Consider the following 20,793-nt stretch of genomic DNA (forward strand, 5'->3'; position numbering starts at 1 on the left):
CCCGGAAGTCCTCATCCCACTCAAGATGCCCAACCACAAAACAAAGTTGTTGACACCTTAAATAATGTTGAAAAACCCATTAAGGTGAATGCCCCTAGTGTGGAGAAAGAAATTCCATAAGTGTCAATCGCGAAAATCGCCTTTTCGCCGTTAATTTTCCATCCCAAAAGGAAATGGACGCACTGAAGAAAGCTAATCCCAGGGCCTACATGAAGATGGTGTTGCACAACAAGGGTAGCTCCAGTGATATGTGTTCAAGCTCTTCAATCATTTCTAGAGGAACAAATGGGCCTGAGATTGTTGATGAAATTCTGAAACAACTGAAGACCCTTGTTGGAGGGATTAATCTTTTTGAAGTATTGGAGAAGGATTTCATCTATGGCTAAAGTATCAAGACTCTGCTGAAAAAATTGGATATCCCTTATGCCCCCGTCGAAGTAGTCGATTTTCTAGTCACTTTTGGGCCCCTCTTCGAACAAATTCTTGTTGATTTCTAGAGGAAGCATGATGCTAGGACGAAGATGGTGCCTAAGAAAACTAAAAGGTAGAAGGCTTGGAACCTGGATAATGAATCTAACCAGCGTGTTGAACAACTGGAAGAAAGTCTTCGTCAAGAGGACAATGATGTTGCTACTTTGGATACCAAAATTGTCGATTAGGAGAAAGAGATTGAAGATTTGCAGAAGAAGGTGCAAGAGGCTGAAACTGAAAAGACAAACATTCAAAGAGTTAGCCAAATCCAGTTAGATGAAGAAACTCAAAAGGGGATCCAACATCTGGAGATTTTCGCCGCTCTTGATACTGAAATTTCTGCATATACTTCACTCACTTCTCAAGCTGATAGTCGCCTTGCTGCAGCTAGAGTTTAGTATGAGAGACTTAGAACTACTTTCCCTTTCTAGGAGTGCAATTTGATTTATTTATGTTTGAAGTTTTCTTTTTGTTGCTTGTGGAAACATTTTGGATAATGTAATCTCACAGTATGCCCTTCGTGGCACTTAATAGTGTTTAAGGCTATTAATTTTTTAGCCTTCTTAATTTTGAATTTTTTATTCTGCGTTAATATGCACTTCCTGCAAAATAGACCTTTATTATTTTAAATATTTGTTGTTTATTCGTAGGGTTCGACCTTCAGGGTTCAATTCTTCAACTTCATATGCATTGTTTGAATACGCTTGCAGAATTTTAAATGGCCCTTCCTAATTTGGGGACCATTGCCGAAAACTCTATATTTCCGATCCATGGGCAATATTACTTTCCACACTAAGTCGCCCAATTTGAATGTTTTGGACTTAAATTTTATTATAAGCTTTAGCAACGCTCTCAGTTTGTCTCATCAAGACATCTAGAGTGGTTAATCTTTCTTCGTCTAACTCAACCAATTTGTTGAACATCATGCCCCAATAACATTCAGTGGGGACCTCAGCTTTCCTTTGGATCCTAACTGATTGCAGATAAATTTCTAAAGGTAACACTACATCATGTCCATAAACAAGTCAGAATGGTGTAGAGTTAGTCAATTCGCTGGAAGAATTGCGACATGCCCATAGGATTTCGTTTAAGGTTTTATGCCAATTCTTTGGCTTTTGACCCACATGTTATTTTTATCAAACTAATTAAAATTTTGTTTTCCGCTTCGACCTGACCATTGGCCAAGGCATAATATGGTGTCGAGGTCAACAACTTGAAACTTGTTTCTGAGGAAAACTCCGCCATTTTGTGCCCTATGAAAACTGAGCCTTGGCTTATGGTAATAGTTTCAGGTATTCCAAATTTATATATAATGTGATTCTGAATGAAACTTATTACCTTTTTCTGGTCGACACTAGGCAACAGTGTGACTTATATCCACTTAGTGAAATAATTTATTCCCACCAAAATGTTCATATGCCCTTTTGACGAAGATGGCTTGATCTCGCCAATCATGTCTAAATCCCAACCTCTGAAAGGCCATGGATTAACTAATGAGTGTAACTCATTGGCCGACACATGTTGAATACCTAAGTGTTTCTGGCATTCTTGACAACCTTTGGTGAAATCTATGCAATATTTCAACATAGTTGGCCAATAAAACCCTAGTCGAAACAACATCTATTTCATCTTGTGACCAGCCTGGTGGGATCCACATGATCCCCTATGCACCTCGAAGATTGCCAAATATGTTTCTCTTTCACCAAGGCACTTGAGGAGAATCCATTCAAACAACTCACGTCCCATTACTACATAACGTAGGCCTTTGTATTTGATTTTTCGATCAGTTACTCCTGTTGGGTTTCCTAAATATTCGACTATAGGTTTTCGCCAATCATTATCTAACATTAAGTCAATGGCTAAAACTTCGTAGTTCGAAAACTTATGAAACTAAAAATTTTCTAAGTTTGGTGGATCCTCATATTCCTCTGCTCCCCCAAGTTTTGACATTGAAGGTGTCTCTTGAGGGTTCTCTTTCGAGACTAATTTTTCCTTTATCTCGACTAAATCTTCCAACCTCTCTTTAGAGATTTTATATCCCGAGGCTCTCTGAGCCAAGTCATTGGCCTCCTGATTCTCCAGTTGAGGAATATGGTCAATCAAAACGTGATCAAAACATTTCAGAAAATTGTTAGCTTTGACAAAGTATAACATCAAGTTCTCTTTGATGCATTTATACTCTTTCTTCAATTGTCGAACCACCAACTTTGAATTTCCCTTTATTTCGACGTCTCTTGCCCCCAAGTCCAATAAAATCTGAAGGTCTGTTATCAAGGCTTCATATAGAACCTCATTATTGGAACATGACTCCTTGATCTTATACCTAAACTTGGTCGTTATGTTTTATGGCGAAAGGATAAAGATTCCTACTTCAGCTTCATCTTTATGTTCGAAACCGTCGAAGTACAACCTCCACGACCTAGTTTCTACGTATGCCTCCATTATTTCGGCCATTGAATGATCAACAATAAAGTCTACGATAATTTGTCCTTTTATAGCTTTCAAAGGACAATAAGTCAGCGTATATTCAGTAAGCGCCAAGGTCCACTTCCCTATTCGACTATGCAATATGGGCTTTGATAACATATGTTTAATAACGTCGAAATGAGAGTAAACATAAACTTACACCACTTTTATATAATGCTTCAACTTAGTACATAAGAAAGAAACATAATTTTTCAATCGAGTTATACCTAGTTTTTGCGTTTATTAAGATTCGACTGAGGTAATATATTGCACTTTCAACACCATTATGATCCTCTTGAGCTAACATATTGCCTATTGTTGAATCTGATGCAACTATGTACAATTTCATGCTCCTATTTCTACTTGGAGGTAACAATATTGGAGGCTTCATCAGATATTGCTTTATGTTGTCAAAAGCCTCTTGTTGCTCGCTCCCCCAAATGAAATCGTTGTCTTTATTGAGTCGAAGCAATGGAGAGAATGATTTAATTTTTCCACTTAGGTTGGAGATGAACCTTCTTAGGAAATTTATTTTCCCCAACAAATACTGGAGTTGCTTCTTTGTCAAAGGAGGCTTGAGATCGACAATGGCTTTTGTCTTATTCTGATTGATCTTTATGTCTTTCTTATGCACCACGAATCCCAAGAAGTCTCCTGCACCAACATAGAAAGCACAGTTTAATGGATTAATTTTCAATCCATATTTCCTCATCCTCTGAAAAGACTGTCAAATATGGTCCAAATGACCATTTTCTGATGAGGGTTTTATGATTATGTCATCAATATAGACTTGCATAAAAGTCTTGATGAAGTCATGAAACATAGAGTTCATAGCTCTTTGATAAGTCGCCTCAACATTTTTTAGACCAAATGGCATCATTATCCATTCATAAGTGCCTAACGCACATGGGCATCGAAATGCCATCTTAGGTAAGTCCTTCTCAGTTGTAAAGATTTGATTGTAATCAGAGTACCCGTCTAATATACTCAAATACTCATAACGTGCGGCTGAATCGACTAACATTTCTGCCACATGCATAGCGTATTCGTCTTTAGGGGTAGCAATATTTAGATCCCTAAAGTCTATTTAAACTCTAAGAGTACCATTTTTATTTATAACTGGGACAATATTAGCTAACCATTCGACGTACCTGGTCGTTCTTATGAACTTACTCCTGAGCAGCCTTTCGATCTCTTCCTTGATCTTCAACATTATCTCTGATGCAAACCTCCTTGGCAGTTGTTTCATTAGCTTCTTTCTAGGTCAAATTGGCAGTTTTAATTCCACCATATCTCGACTTAGTCTTGGCATTTCATTGTAGTCCCAGTCGAAACGGTCTTTATATTCTCTGAGCAGCTCGACTACTTTTTTTTCATGCATGGTTTAATCTTAGTGTTGGTGTACGTTGGTCGCTTCAATGCTCCTTCGCCCAAGTCCACCTCTTTTAGGGGGTCTTGAGCATGCATTTTCTTATTAGTTTAAAGTGGGTCTTTTTCAAACCCCAAAGGCTCATTGTCATAAATGCAATCGAGCCTCCGACTTTCTAAAGTTGTTGTCTGGCCCATAGGGACACCTCAAAGTTCCTCATAGCTTTCGACATTAGCTTCGAAAACCAAATATCGATCAACCTTAGCCTCTAAGGCCAAGTTTATTCTATTTTCGGCCATGTAAGTCGATACCCGAGCAAATGATCTTGAATCAGCAGTCATTCTCATCGACCATTGTTCACCTCGTAGGGGGTAGACTCCCTTCTTCGACGGACACATCCTTTTCATGCTCCTTGTCCCAAATAAACCCATAGTTTGGGTGTAGGCTCAGTGAGTAAGTGAAGTCTCTATCGGAAGTATACACCTCTTCTACATCATAGCATTGTGGTATCTTCGCCAAGTTCCTATCGAAGTTTTTTCTTTCGAACTTGCCCACTTCAACTTTGTAGTAACTCTGGCCGGCTTCTATGTTCTCGACAATACCATCTTCCCTCTAGATGGCGACTCTTTGGTGCAGCGTCGAAGGCACTGCACTGATTCCGTGTATCCACTTGCATCCAAGCAGTAAATTATAATTAGCATTCTATTTTATGACCATGAATAATATGGCCTAGAAGCTGAGCCAAATAATAGGTCTACCTAGATTACACTTAGTATGTTGTTGGTCTTGCCTTCATAATTAGACAACACCATATTATAGGGCCTAATATCTTCATCGGTCTTCCCCATTTTCTTGAGTAATGAATGCGGCATTAAATTAACTATCACGTCTTCATCTATGAACACTTTATTGACGGGCATGTCGTCTACCTTCTCCCTAATAAACAGAGGTTTCATGTGATACATCATTCCTGGATCAGGCCTTTCATACACAACCTATTGTTCTCCGACCACACCATTATTCATGACTTAGTAACAAATAGGCTTCTGGTTATCATCCCGGTGTTGTACGAAGTTCTATTCAGCCTCAGACACATCAGATACCCTGTTATATTCAACTGGAAGCATTGAGACCATGTCACAGTTAATTTATAAGTCATTATCAGATCCTTCGTCGAAGTTGTCTTCGACCACTTTATCATCTGATTGGGGTGTGTACTCCGGTTCTTTATCCTCTGGCCGAAGAGTATAGTGGAGCTCCCCATCCTTATCCTGGGGAGTGTATTCTGCAACTTCATTCTCAAACTATGGAGAGTATTCGGGTGTCTTCGCCCTCACCCTTGGTGCCCCTTTGCCCATGTGGGCTTCCTTCAAAAATGGCCTTTGAGTGGCTATCAACTTGTCCTCCTCGTTGAATTTCTTTGAGTAAGGTTTCCTTTGAGCCTTCGACGCAGTTGTATTGCGCTTCACCTCTAGGGAATCATGCTTTATTATGAATGCTTCCCTTTAAGCCTTTTTTTTGTTCATGACGCCTATATTGGTTGCATGTCATGGGATTGTTGCCCTTGTAGGTCGGAGGGAGATGAGATTTCTCCTTCAACACTTTCTGTCCATTGTGATTTGGCATCCCTGCCTTGGGGTCAACCTCCTTCCATTTGGGGTGATATGCCCCTTTATGATTTAAAGGCTTTGTCCATTTCTCCTTAGGTGCGCTTGCTGGTGGTTGTAAAGTCCTCTGTCGAGCCTGTTAAAATTGCCTCATATATTCTTCGTTTCTACGAAGTATAACCCCATTGTTTGGGGAAAACCTGTTAGAATAAGATTTAGTTATGCATTTATACTTTGAGTTTTGATGATAACAATGTTGTATTTGTGTGATAACAATTTTGGTACCCTAATAGTTTGTTATTGTGTGACTTTAACAGCCAGTTCTAATCCTAAGTTTATGGCGTGCAACGTCATCAATTTCTAGATATTGTGTTCCAAATTTCGCTTCTGCGCTAATCATAAGAAGTTTTGAAAGATATCAAGTTGTTGCTCCAATGTTCTTTCTGTTTCTATGTTGATTCACTCATGAGAAGTTTCTGAAGAGACGTCATGTTGTTGTTGAAACATTCTTTCCACTTCTTCTTCTGGACGTGACTCTGATCGACAAGCTTCTGAAGAATGGAAAGCTTCTAAAGTTTTTTTACTTAGATGAAGATTCTAAAGATCTCAAGCCAGAAGTTGAGTTTATCAAGATTCTGACTGAAGATACTGAAGATCTCAAGCCAGACTGCTGACGTTGTCAAGGTTTTGACTGAAGATTTTGAAGTTTCTGAATCCAGTTGTATGTTTCTTCATTTCATGATTCATCAACATTCATCATAAGCCAATGAACTTGAAGATAAGATCAAATGGATATATGATCAAATCGTACATAGTACAAATCAAATATTCTTTCCACTACCTAATATCGTGGGCAAGGACAGTACTATGAATCACACTTGTCACTGAATTTGTGGGCGAAGGACAATACGTAGTATCACTCCTTTCACCAATTGAACATTGAACATCCGCTTTATTTGGTATCCCCATTTTGCCCTCCAACGGTCTCTTTTGTTCTGCTATATAAGTGGGACTTGGAGACTTGAAGCGCTACAACAATTTGACAAGTCTATTTCTTTGTGAAAATCCATCAATTTTGTACATAGTTTTTCTTTAAGTGTTTGTAATTCATTTGTGTAGAATCTTCTTGTGTATAAACAACTTGTGACACACAAAATATTATTCAAATTGTTTGTTTAATTTTTTCCTTAAGGAGACTAGGGTAGATTCGGATCCTTGAGAAGACGAAGAAAGTTGTTCTTTATGATTCCTTAAGGAGACTAGGATATAGTCAGGTCCTTGAGAAGACAAAGAAGGTTACTTTTTGTGACTATTGTAATTAGTTGATTATAGTGGATTAAGTCCTTGTGTATAAGGAAAAATCACGTTGACGGATGGACTAGAGTAGCTTTGAGTTTCAAGCGAACCAGGATAAAAATACTTGTGTTTTTATCTCTTTGTTTTTAACATTTGAGTGGTGTTCTTGAGTTGAAAAAATATTTTGTTTTTAAAACCCAATTCACCCCCCCCCCCCCCTCTTGTGTTTTTCACACCTTCAAAACCTAACAGCTTGACTTCCACCCCATCCTCTTCTGGGATCGAATTTCCTTGTGCCCTCTAGCTTCTTTGTTGCTTCTTCATCAAACACGACATTGCAGTATGGACAAAGCATCATCTTGGAATCGTTGAGCTCGCAGTTCTCAAGGAAATCAATCAACCCCTCTTCAGACTGGGGATACACTACTTGTGTGTCATAATCGGCGATAGAGAAGATCTGTTCACCCTTGTCAACTTCCATGTTAGAGCCCTTAATAGCTTTAACCATCAGAATCTCCACAGGCTCAGCAAAGTGAGCATCTTCTGTCTGTATGGGATCTGAGTCTACCTTCATTGTAACCTTCCATCTTTCAGAGCTTTCTGAACCAAATACCTGAAAAGTTCTAGTGGTACTTACAAATTATGGTACTTACATTGAGAAGTTTTATGACCTAGAAAATTATGGTACTTACAAAAACCTCTCTTCTTCTTTTGTTCTAAAGGAGGAGTTTTTAGGCCATGAGGCACTATAATCTGTCTATCTGTAACCAATAATTCAAATATTTCATCGCATTTTATAATATTAAACATATAAGTTCTAGTGGCGAACTTCTCATTTTTGTTGGTCTCGACATGGTTTTTTCCATTCAATGGTTTCAGCAATTTACATAAGGGGGTTCTGGCTTAAGTTCAGCCACGTTGGCCTCTCTTCAGAACAATCATCGCCTACATCAGAGATGTAATCATCTACTTCTATGTAAGTGACTTTTTACTTTTTATGGTATTTATTTGTTCTGACTTTTTCAACTTTCAAGCGTTGGACTTGACGAACCTTGTCTGCTAATTATGCCATGTCCCTAAGATATTGAGTATCTAGTTTCTTCCTAATTGAATAGTCCAGGCCACCAGCGGCCATTTCGACCAAATCATGTTCAGGCACCTGGGTGAAACACCTTGCCTTGATAAGTCTAAATCTATTCAAATAGTCATTTATCGACTCAGGGACTTTTCGCCTAACACTAGCCAACTCCTTAAAACTGATTTTTTACTGTCCCATGTAAAATTGTTTGTGGAACAGTCTCTCCAACTGACTCCATGATTGGAAAGAGTGTGGAGGAAGAATTGTGAACCATGTGAAAGTGTTCTTAGTTAGAGAGTTAGTGAAATATTTCATCTTTAAATTCTCATTGTTAGCAATCTCGCGCCTCAGTTTGGAATTGGGTGACATGTTCAACCGGCGACTCATTGGTGTCTCCAGCGGATTTGGTAAACTTTGGGAGTTTCCATCCCTTGGGTAACTCCGTTTGTCGAACATACTCTGACAAAGGGGATATAAAATTAGGTTCGTGGAGTCCCACGTTGAGGCCGTTCTGGGCCAAAATTTGCTCGACCACATTTCCTATGTTGTTATGTCCCCAAAAATTGTTCTATTGGACATGCCTAAGCACTTGGTCAGCATTCTGATTTCTCTAGACCATCAAAGGCCTAGGGTCATTTTGTTCTAATTGTTCTACCTCTTCCCTATTTTGAGGAGGATCAGGTAGTTGAAAGTCTGTTTTGGCCTACAGTGGCTTGTGATATCCCATTCTCAGGGGTTTTGACCTGCCTAATGTTCGATATCTAAGGGGTAGGTCGCACGTGTACTGGAGGTGTGTCAAAAAAATCAGCAATTCGCCCCATTTGATTTGCCAACACTTCATAGGTCTAATTTGTACTTGCAATCGAAGGGTTGAAAATGGTTCCCATTTGTTGGGTAAGAGTATTGACTAGTTCTAAGTTACTTTCGTCCAATTGTTGTCTCATAGCCATCATAGAGGTTGTATTTAAAGATGGTGTACTTTGAGTCATACAACTTATCCATGTTGGTCGTGCCATATTGTTAATGGTTGACATTGAGGCATTATAGGGATTGTGTAGTAGCGATGTGGCCACTGCATTGTCACTAAAGGTTGACATGGTCGTTTGAAGATTAGCCTTCATCGATGTTGGCATACCATAAGGGTAGTCTCTTCCACTTTGTGGCATTGAAAACCCAAATAAAGGTCTCGCAATTGCAAGATTAATAAGAGGATCCCCTTAGTGCGGTGGGGGAGTTACTCCCTGTGACAATATTGGTGTGGTTGACGTCGCTAACACCACCAGAGTCGTTGTTTTAACCGACATTGAGGCAACAAGCTTTTCAATCGTTGACAGGGTTGATTGTTATACTACATTTTGAGGATTATTCTGGGGATTGACATTATCTACAAGAGGACGCGACATTTTGGACAAAGATTTCCCACTTCTTAATCGCATGCAAACTACCTAAAAAAATTCATGATATAGAATAAGTTTATAAGAGAAAACTATGGATATCTATGAAAGATGTGTAATTTGTCACATGTCCCACTAGGCGTGCCAATTTGTTTACACGGAAAATTGGTAACCAAATGATAGTCTCTTAATAAAAGTTTACTTACATGATCAACTAGTGAATCTTATGGCATAGTGTCAAAAAACCTGGCTTTATAGTTTTCTTTTGATAAACATCCTACTTTCGACTTGGTCGAAATGGTGACTTAGAGAGTGTGAAAGATGCAACTTCGACCGTGTTGAAATTGTAAAGAAAAGTAACGAAAATAACTAGAGTTGAAAGCATAAAAGTAAACCAGTTAAATGAAACTAAAACTGGTAAGGCAAAGTAAAGTGAATTTTAAAGACTTTGCGTTGAAGATAAAATATGATGTTTCATTGTTCATACATTCTCTCAGTCATGATTCTTTTCTCCTGATGTCGGTACTTCAAATTTTAAGTGGGATTTTTGTAATTAAATGAACACAAATGTTCCTATCTTCAGTGTTCGCCACGTGAAGACTTGCATGCAGCCCGTCTCTGAGCTCTCTCCATGTGTCCTTCAGAAAGAAACCCCCAGACAATTATTCATATTTGAACGTAACATTCGTGCATCCAAATAACCATTTTTTCGACGCTCCCAATGTTGTCGAAACTCCACGTGATTGAAATGCTCCGGTAACATTTCAAAAATATTAAGTCTCAAATCTCTTCGATCCAAGACTCTTAGATACACATCATTAATGTACATGTAACTTTGTCTTTTGCTGAGATTTTTTATCTTGTCAAAAATCTCAAGTAACACATACATATCAAATCACTAATTATAATATTAAATTTTGATTGTAAAATTAATTAATTCAAAAGAACCTTATCCACTTCCAACAAACTTAAAGGGATTATCACAAAACAGATTTTTAAATAGAGTTTCCTTATTAGTTTTTTTTCTTTTCAAAACAAAATCCAGATTAAGCCAAACATTTAAAAAGACTTAATTTTATCAATTTAAAAGAAAAATAGCTCCAATTAATATCTTAAAGAAAACCAATCTAGTTATTTCTGCCCCTGTTAGTGTTAGCATCTAATCTGATAAAAGAAAAAAGCAACCATCATCCAATAGACAAAAGTCTTTAGTCAAAACAGAACCAGGTATGGACTTTTCTGTTACAGCAATGGTAACGAAAGTATATGTGGAATGCTATGTGGAAGCTTCCATGAAAGGAATGTACAGGATAATCAGATTGCAATAGCAAGTTACTCAAGCCAAATGCTGCTGAAACATGACAATGGTCGACCAACACCACCGTTGCTACATTAAGAAATGGTGGAACGTTGATACTAATAACTAATAACTACCATTCTGTGACATAAAATTGAAGAAATCAGCATAAATACACAAGAGGGGAGAAAACATAAAAAAGAAACAATTATAAGAGAGGTTCAGAAAGCTCCATTTCGTTAGAAGCTGTTTGCTGTTGTGTATCAGACCGTTGCTGAATTCCAACAAAGTCCATGCCAAGCCATTGCCATGGCCAGCACACGTATCGAGGCCTATTTCGGCCCCTCGAATCTTCTCTGTTCTCAAACTCTTCGAGCTGATGAGTGAGCTCCTCCACCCTGTCCCTTAGTCTAGAAGACCTCAAGTCTGCCAGCTTGAGAGATTTCTCTGCTGCATCTCTGGCTGCCATGGCAGCAGCTGCTGTCTCTTCTTTGAATTTTAATTTCTTCTCTGATTCCAACATGGATTGCTTTGCCTCTTCAAGTTCCTGCTTAAGTGTTGACAGCTGCAGAATACCAACCAGAATTTATGATTAGGAAAATTTATGTTAATTGACAATAGGAGGAAGAGTGAAAATATCCATCAACAGGTGACTTTTTGTAATCTCATCTTAAAATAATCTACTGTATTTACAGCCTAATTAGTTAATCCCCAAGCAGCAAATGCCGGCCAACCCCCAAAAAAGATATAGCAGGATGGTATCCTACACCGTACACAAATAAATGCTCCAAAAAACCCAAAATTAATGGCATGGCATATCATCAACAATTAAAGTCATAGTCTAGTCTAGAGTATAGACCAACCACCACCACCATTCTCAGGTGTAATTAACAATGAGAAATACTGAGGTTGAAGGGATCTATTGAGCTGGTTGCGAGTAAACATGGCTGCATCAAAGAGGAGCTAGAATAAGGAATGTAAATGAGTTAAGCCAACTCAGGTGTAATTAACAATGAGAAATACTGAGGTTGAAGGGATCTATTGAGCTGGTTGCGAGCAGGGCCGGCCTTTCACAGGCGCAGCAGGCCCTATGGAACTGGGCCCCAAAATTTTGGGGGCCTATTTTTTTTTTTTTAAATCTAATTAATATGAAAAAATTTAAAATATATATTATTTTTCCTCATTCCAAACGCAACCTAAAACCGAAAAGACGCCAAGGAAAATGAAACGTCGGCATTAAAGAAGGGCCTCCAGATTGATAGTGTATTTTTAGTGTATTTTTTTATTATTAAATTATATATATATTTTAGATTTAGGCCTATTTATTAAATTAAAACAGGGCCTCCAGATTGATTGGGCCGGCCCTGGTTGCGAGTAAACATGGCTGCATCAAAGAGGTAGAATAAGGAATGTAAATGAATTAAGCCAACGCAGAGTGCTTAAGTTTAACTTGACTAGCTAAAAATAAATGTTGCCCAAACTTCAACTCATTTGAAGCTTGAGCTAGGTCGTTGCATGTAAACGACGAATTGTATGGCTTGTGTACAGTGTCAAAAGAGCAAGAGCCGTTGCATCGCCGTCTGGATGCACTGAAAAATAAACAAGACTTTCCACATTCTCATGAACGGATGTGAATAAAGAAGTTAGTTCATAAAAGTAGGATTCATTTTGGATCATGGAATATATACACTCACCGGAAAATCTATGGAAATCGTGGACACTATCCTTAGGAAGATCAATTTGATGTGTTTTTTTGTTTTGGTCAAGAATTTCACGTGCTCACACGAAACTAAGTTGACAGGTAAAAAGGCGGAAGAATTAGACAACTCGAGATTTAAGCTTTGATACACCAGATAAGTTAGATCATAAAATGGAATGGGGATATTGTGGACAAGGAGTGGAAGAAGGATATTGTGGGTGTGAAAAGATACGGAGATAAAATCGTATTCATGGCCAAGATAGATTAGCTCAGTTGGCAAGAAGTTGACTCACACACAAAGAGGTCGTGGGTTGAACTCCAGTTGTCAATGTGAGGATCTCTTTGGTGGGTGATTTGTAAATACCTATATAAGCGCTCTCTGAGCCTTGAGGCCTGCCCTAACCCTAGTGAACCCCAGAGCCCAACTCATCTAAAGTTTTGGGCCTTAAAAAAATCATAGCCTTGAAATTTGTGGTGGAACAAAAGACCTTTAATGTTATTAATGCTCGAACACCTCAGATTGGGTTAGCATAACACCATAAGATAAAATTTTGAGAGAATTTAGAAGGCTTACTTCAGGATATATATATACCTCCAAGAAGACAAGCTTTTTCTAGGAGGGGATTTAAATGGTCATGTAGGGAGCGTATCAAGAGATTTTAAGGACATGCATAAAGGTATGGTCTCGAGAAGGTAAATGTTGAGGGTAAATTCATCTTGAAATTTTCATCACCTTTTGATCTTACTCTAACTAATACCTGATTTAGGAAAAGAGATGAACATCAAATCACATATAAGAGTGGGGTGACATATTCTCAAATAGATTTCTTTCTTATTAGGAAAACGGATAGGGAGATTTGATTGGACTATAAAGTTATTCCGTGAGACCTTGACTACCCAACATAGAGTATTGGTTATGAATTGTAAGAATAAAGAGGAGAGCAGCGAGAATGAGTCACATGGGTACGCCTCAAATCAAGCGGTGGCATTTGTAAGTCACATGTGTGCGCCTCAGGTCGAGTAATGACATTTGAAGGGTGAAAAGTAAAGAAGTTTTCAACACAAGAACTTGGAGGGAGAGTTTGAACAACCACAAGGAAGCGCAAAAAATATGTGGAATAAGATGGCCCAAGAGATTACAAAAGTAGTTAAAGAGACGTTGGAAAAATCAAGAGGTTTTTGACCTAGGGGTAAACAATCGTGTTGGTGGAATAAAAGTGTTCTGAGTAAAGTAAGAGTAAAAAATAATTGTTTTAAAGAATAGTCTAGGTGTAAAAATGCTTAAACTTGGAATAAGTATAAGAAAGTTAAGAACGGGACCATAAAGGGTGGGTGAAGCAAAAAACCCAAACTTTTGACGGATTATATCAATCTTTAGGAATCAAGGAGGGAGAAAAAAAAAAATATATATATATATATAGGCTTGATCAGGGAAGAGAAAGAAAGACAAGAGATTTGAATCAAGTGAAGCGTAAAGATGAAGAAGACAAAATTTTGGTTTAGGAAAAGAATATAAATGATAGGTGGAAGACATATTTCTACAATTTATTTAATAAAGGATATGACATCTCACCAGACTCTAGCAAACTCGACATTAGAGAAGAGAATTGAAATTATATTTACTACCATCGAATTCAAAAACAAGAAATAAAAGAAGCATTGAAAAGAATGAGTAACAGTAAGGTGGTTGTATAATTGTCAAACCCGGTAGTTCCGGACGAGATCTCGGCTCGAAACGGCGCAACAAAGAAATCCAAGTTACAGTGTCGGAACGGCGCGAATGGTCGGCACGGACGGTGCAGCCGCAAAATCTCGGTCGGAGCAGCAGCGGAGCGGTTCTGAAACGGGTCGGAACGGCCACTTTTTTCTGTTTCGAGGTTATATTTGTCATTTCCCAAAGTAAAAAAACCCTAAAATTAAAAAAAATAAAAAAAATAAAAAACTTTCTTTTATAGTTCCATACCCTCTCTTTATGCTCTCTCGTAGCCACTCTCCAAAACCTTTCTCTCTTCTCTCTCAAACGGTCATATATCTATGCTCTCTCTCACGGTATAGTTCCTTCCTCCTTTCTTTTCTATATATTCAATTATTTCTTTTATGTTTATTTCTTTCTCTCTTTTATGTTTATTTATTTATCCTCCTCCTTTCTTTTTGATAAACTTTTATTTATTTTAAGCATCACAAACTTCCCTTGTTTCTATTTCTTTTGTTCCTTTCTTTTTGATAAACTTTTATTTATTTTAAGCATCACAAACTTCCCTTGTTTCTATTTCTTTTGTTTAAATGAATGTTGAGTCATTTATTTTAGTTTTTATCTATTATGTGTTTATTAGTATTAAATATATTAGTGTCCGCGTCACTAAAACAACGCTTGTTCCGTTCCGTTCCAATTTTTTGGAAGGTTGCGTCGAATTTCGAGTTTGACAACAGAGGCGGTTGGATCAGATAATGTGCCTATTGAAGTGTGAAAATGTCGGATGAATGGAGAGGAAGTACTTTAGTTCCAAATTCTTTAATGAAATTATGAGGTTAAAGCAAATGTTGGATGAATGGAAAAGAAGCACTTTAGTTCCAATCTATAAGAACAAGGGGGATATATAAAATTGTACAAATTATATGAGGACTAAACTTATGGAGTCATCCCATGAAAATTAAGGGAAAAATGATTGAATTCGGAGACTAAGAAAAAAAACACTCGAGTCATTGAGAGTCAATTTGGTTCTATCTACTACGTGTGATGGAACAGTATCAGATGGACCAACAAGACTTGGACTTAATTTTTATTGACTTGGAGAAGGCTTATGACAGAGTACCTAGAGAAATTTTGTGGAAAGCCCTAGAGAAGAAAGGGGTTAGAATTGCATATATTCGAGCTATCCATGATATGTATGAAGCGGTATCAACTATTAAGCAGACAGAGGGTGGAGAGACTGACGGTTTTCCCATTACAATCGGTTTGCATCAAGACTCAACCCTATGCCCTACCACCTTTTTACTTTAATTTTGGATGTACTCATGGAACACATTCAAGAGCTATCACCGAGATGCATCCTTTTTGCATATGATATAGTCCTACTTGAAGAATCGAAGGAGAATTTAAATGAGTGGTTGGAGACTTAGAGACGAGCTTTAGAAACGCATGACTTTCACATAAGCAGAAGGAAGACAAAGTATATGGAATGTAAGCTCAGCAAAAGGAGAAGTCTTTCCAACCTAGAGGTGAAAGTTGGAAACCATATCATTCCATAAGTCATGCGGTTTAAATATCTTTGGTCCATAATACAAAATGATAGAGAAATAGAGGAGGATGTAAACTATCAAATTGAAGTGGGACGACTGAAATGGAGGAGTGTTTAAGGGGTTTAATGTGACACGAGGGTACCAATAGTAGAAAGATGGAATATAGACTTAAATAGTTTTGACATGTAAAGATAACACCTATAAATTTTGTGGTAAGGAAAGTAGATCAGATAGAGAGAATTCAAACAGCTAAAGGTAGAAGAAGACCTAGAACAACTATAAGAAAAGTTATTAAGAAAGATCTAGAATTTAACGATTTGGAGAGAAGTATGATCCTGGATAGAACATTATGGCGGAAATTGATCCATATAGCCGGCCCTATTTAATAGGATAAGGCTTAGTTGTTGTTGGTGTTGTTATTTATTTATTTATAACTCTTGAAAACTTTAGTTAGATAAGTAATGAATGTAAATTATGACTCTTTGATCATGTATAAAACAAAATTACAACTTTCCATGTACGGCAAGCCTGCAATGCTTGATCTCGACTCGTTTAAATAATCAAGTATGATTTCAAGCCTGAGCTTGAAAAAAACACTAAACAAACCAAGCACTTAGCAAACCCTACTTGAATAATTCATGAATAATTCAGCTGATTTACACTTCCAAAAAGAATCTACAATCATCAGAAGAAAAAGAAGAACGGGTGATGGAGAGAGGGTGTATGACATTGAAAAGAAACACAACGTGAAACTATGGAAGTGGCAGCAAAGGAAAAAGGAACCTTTGAGTATGAATTATGAAAGGGAAGACTCAGCAGAGGTTAAGAGGCTGCCGCAATGTCTGGAGGTTTCCTGAAAACGTGTTGGCACCAGGAAAAGCAAGGGCTTTGCTGGAAAGTGTATCTGTCTCCAGCTGGAGATGTGTGGTGTAAAGGAATAGCACATCAACCTAGTTTGACACACTTTCAATTACAGAGAAAGAACAATTTGGAGACCTAAATTTCCTTCTGATGGGGGGAGTGGACATGAATTGTGAAAAAGGGGCCCAAACCCACATATTCAAATCTAATGGTTTTTAAACCAAGGCAGGCGCTACAACAGTGACTTAACCACTATTCGCCTGCAATTTCTATTGCTGCTCCACATAAATGTAATGTATGGTGTGGTCCAGCACTCCAGCAGCAGGACACAACACTACACTGAATTATATGTATATGGTCCTATTAACTGCTTTGATTTATAGCAAAAAAAAGTTCTCGAACACCATAGACCTAAAGGGAAAGGGTAAGATATTGAATGTATGAATTCCAGAGATCGAATTGACAGAAACATGGAATCACTAGCAACCAGCTTAAATAGTAAATTAACAACAAATTTTGCAATCCTTTCAATTTACCATTGCACAACTAAAGCTAAACTACATCACAAATTGGCAATAAACAAATTGTACATTAAATATAAATGCATTCAACTCTAAGAATACATGAGCATTACTGAAAAAAATTAAAATAAAAGAGAAAAGAAAAATGCTATTAGTTGCAATTTAAAAACTATTCAGTTACACTATCTAAGTAAAGCAAAGATGCCAAAAAAGAACTATTGCCAAAGATAGCAATCCATACCTGTGCCACAAATTCTTGTTCAACACCTGTGCCTGCAGCAGCTTCTTGCTCTGCTGCCACTTTCCATCTGTTAATTTCTTCTTCAGCAGCCGCAATGTCCATCATTAGCCCCTCAATCTGCATTACAATGAGTCCAATTGATTCTTAGAGATGGAAAAGTATTGAAATCAAAGATTGAAATGACTCTCACGTATTACCCACAACCTAGAACTACACAACAAAATCTACACTCTAAAAAAGATAAAAGTCGATAAAACCTTCAGTTAAGGAGCTATATAAACTAAATTAGCAAACATGATTACGCTTACATTTTCATTTGCCACTCTTTCCTTTTCTTCAAGTTCCTCTACCCGGTGCATTCTATGGTCGAGTTCTTTGGCCTGGGCTTCAATGTGCTGCTTAAGTAAACTCAACTCTGCCCTTAATGTAGTTAAGCAATATGCAACGAAAAAAATTATGACGTCAGCACAGCTCGATACTGCTAATATGTAAGTTCTTGAGTGAGGAATGAGTACAATGCTTTCATTTATCTCCAAAGCTAGATACATAGCAAATAACTATGCATTTGATTCAAATGTCAAGTACCTTAATTCATTTACAGTATGCTGCAGCTCAATTATCTCAAGCTGAGATGCCTTAACAACATTCTCCAGAGCACCAGCCTGCATAACGGATGCATAAAAAACTCAACAAGGTATCTTCAAGACGCAAACTTAGACGAGAACAACAAGTTTCATTGAAAACCAGAAAGAGAAATATTTTTTTTTACCAAAGAGTATATTTCATCCTCTTCTTCTTTTTCCGCTTGGTTTGACCTGTCATTTGACACTGTAAACTTTCCATCTCCAAGAAGCTTACTAAATTTGAAATCTATCCCAACTTCCCTCAACCCATTTTCTGCGGCTAAAAACAGCTCACTTTTCTTAGAAGACGGATCGGATGTCATCCTCTTTGACAAAGCACTCCTAAGCAAAGAACCAATTTGATCCTTTTCCTTAACTAACCTATTCACAGTCTCATCTAAACTCTTGATCTCACTGTTCTTCTCCTCAACCACATCCCTAACTTTTTGAACAACAATCCTAGTCAACTCATGTATGGATTCCATTCCAGCTAAAGATGCACGTATATTCTCTCCAATCTCTGTTTCTTGCGGTACAAACAAAGATTCAGACAGTTCCGAATTACCAGCATCATCAATGATCTTAAAAACACTGCAAATCTGGTTGTGAATCTTGGACACAAAGCTCAACTGATCAATCAATAAAGGCCTCAATGATTCTATACTGGATTCTAAATTACTCAACTTGTCTTCATACTCACTAACAAGCTCCTTCAACTGCAAACCCTCACTCTCTTCCTTTCTTAAACTCTCAGAAACCTCATCCAACTTCTCATCCCTAACAGCCAAATCCCTCTCCAAATCCTCCACAAGAGAGGTTTTCTTTGCAACCTCATCCCTCAAGTCACTGATGGTTGCTTCCAACTGAGAAACCTCAATCGCAATCTCGTAATTCCTCTGCTCTACCTGTTCCCTAGCTTGGTCCCTAGACTTAACACTTGCATCATTCTGTTTCAACAACTCTTCAACAATCTCATTCGCCCTCTTTATAACACCATAAGTCACCGCCGCCATGCCAGTATATTTCTGCGACCGCGGCAACGCAGTTCCACTTCCGCCAAAACCGTTCACTTTGGCGGAAATCTTCTCAATTCCAGTAACCATCATATGACTGGATTTCTCAATCTCCGATCGCAACGATTGACGCTCCATCGCAGACTCTTCTAGCTGCTTCGCCGCATCCTCCTTCTCCCGAACAGCCTCATCCCGCAGCCGGCCAAACTCATCCCGTTTCCGTATAGCCTCTTGAGCCAGCACCTTCAATCGGTTGAAAGAAGTCTGCAACTCCGACTTCGCTTTCTCCGCGGCGAGTCGCGCCTGCTTTTCCCGATCAAGCTCAGCGAGAATCTCGCGGAGTCTTTCAACGGACACGTCATCAGAGGATGGAGAATTATTTGTAATCGGAATCGGATCACCGCCGTCGTCCTCGACGTCGCTGAGCACCGCATCGGCATCTACGTCGCCGGCGCCAGCCATTTAATTGAACAGCATGCAATATTTGATAAACCCTAAAATTTGTAGCGAATCAAGAAATTGAGATGAATATGAATTGGGAAGTAATCGAATGTAATTGTTAGGTGAATGAAGAAAAAACGCACCAACCAGTCTCTCAATAATTTGGGATTGAGAAATTCTCAATTTTAATTTTTTGTTTTCCAATTCGGGAAATTAAAAGCAGTGGCGTCACGGTGGTAATGTTAAAATAAAATAGAATAGTTAAAGTAAAAAATATAGAGAAGATGAAAAAGAAGGTGTGTTTTGGGGCGATGTGATTTTAGTTTGATTGGTTTTTGGTTTTTGGTTTGGAGTGGGGAAGTGATGATGGTATTGTGGGCGTGAGCGCAGGGGATTGATTTGGATGAGGAAGAGAGAAGGAAAGAAACTTCGTTTCGAAGGCAGAGAGATGAGAATAAAAACAAGAGATGGAGACAGTGGTGCTGATGAAAGAGATGAATTGAAGCGAAATAGACCTGTGAGTGAGGAGGGTGCTTCTAACAGATTTGGTTTAGACGCCACGGAACGCATAAATAAACTTTTCATCATAATTTTCAATTACAGATTTTTATTGTTTAGAAGCACCTCATCACACAACAAACAAAGAGTTTGATTTAATTTTCGGTTATTTCTTTTTTTTCATTAATAAAAAAAATATTATTGTTTTTTTTCAATTATTGTTTTTGTTATAACAAATTATTATTATAATTTTGCCTTTCATTATACTTTATATTGTATCAAATTTTATAAAATTTTAAAATTATTTATTTTAGAATCATAATTGTTGTACATCGATAGTGAAGAATTCTAAATCGATGATGTTGACATTCGATATATAGGGGCGGGATGTACCTGTAAAGTTAACCCACCAACACTCAAGTCAAGTCAAGTGTACTTTGAGTATCATGTGTGAAAGTTTTTATATGTTGGGTCATTCGGAGTGGATTGACGTTAAATTAAGCATTTTTTTTTGTATTTGGTCAGTCTAAAATAGTTGCCTCCAAGGCTTTCCGAGTAGTTATTAATCGAGGAAGTCTTAGAAGTCGTTTCTGGCCTCTCAGGACGTCGTTCCTTTTTGGTCAGAAGTGGAAACTCTTTTGGATTAATTATAAAATTAATGGGGAATGAGCGCATTAA

At 37.9% G+C, this 20,793-nt stretch overlaps 2 protein-coding genes across 2 annotated transcripts; both read right to left on the reverse strand.

Moving 5' to 3' along the window:
• Positions 1 to 2,361: 2,361 nt before the first annotated feature.
• On the reverse strand, positions 2,362 to 5,226 carry LOC127102258 (uncharacterized). Its single transcript, XM_051039655.1, has 3 exons — positions 5,097 to 5,226; positions 3,165 to 3,591; positions 2,362 to 2,794 (listed from the first exon to the last, which is right to left on the reverse strand). Exons 1-3 carry the CDS (start codon positions 5,224 to 5,226, stop codon positions 2,362 to 2,364), a joined length of 990 nt encoding a protein of 329 aa, XP_050895612.1.
• Positions 5,227 to 10,935: 5,709 nt separating this feature from the next.
• LOC127100337 (uncharacterized) lies at positions 10,936 to 20,182 on the reverse strand. Its single transcript, XM_051037466.1, has 6 exons — positions 19,761 to 20,182; positions 18,310 to 19,670; positions 18,126 to 18,202; positions 17,849 to 17,960; positions 17,541 to 17,657; positions 10,936 to 11,543 (listed from the first exon to the last, which is right to left on the reverse strand). Exons 2-6 carry the CDS (start codon positions 19,636 to 19,638, stop codon positions 11,187 to 11,189), a joined length of 1,992 nt encoding a protein of 663 aa, XP_050893423.1. The 5' UTR covers positions 19,639 to 19,670; positions 19,761 to 20,182; the 3' UTR covers positions 10,936 to 11,186.
• Between the last annotated feature and the right edge of the window lie 611 nt (positions 20,183 to 20,793).

This window comes from Lathyrus oleraceus, chromosome 7 (genome assembly GCF_024323335.1).
Source record: "Lathyrus oleraceus cultivar Zhongwan6 chromosome 7, CAAS_Psat_ZW6_1.0, whole genome shotgun sequence".
Taxonomy (NCBI): domain Eukaryota; kingdom Viridiplantae; phylum Streptophyta; class Magnoliopsida; order Fabales; family Fabaceae; genus Lathyrus; species Lathyrus oleraceus.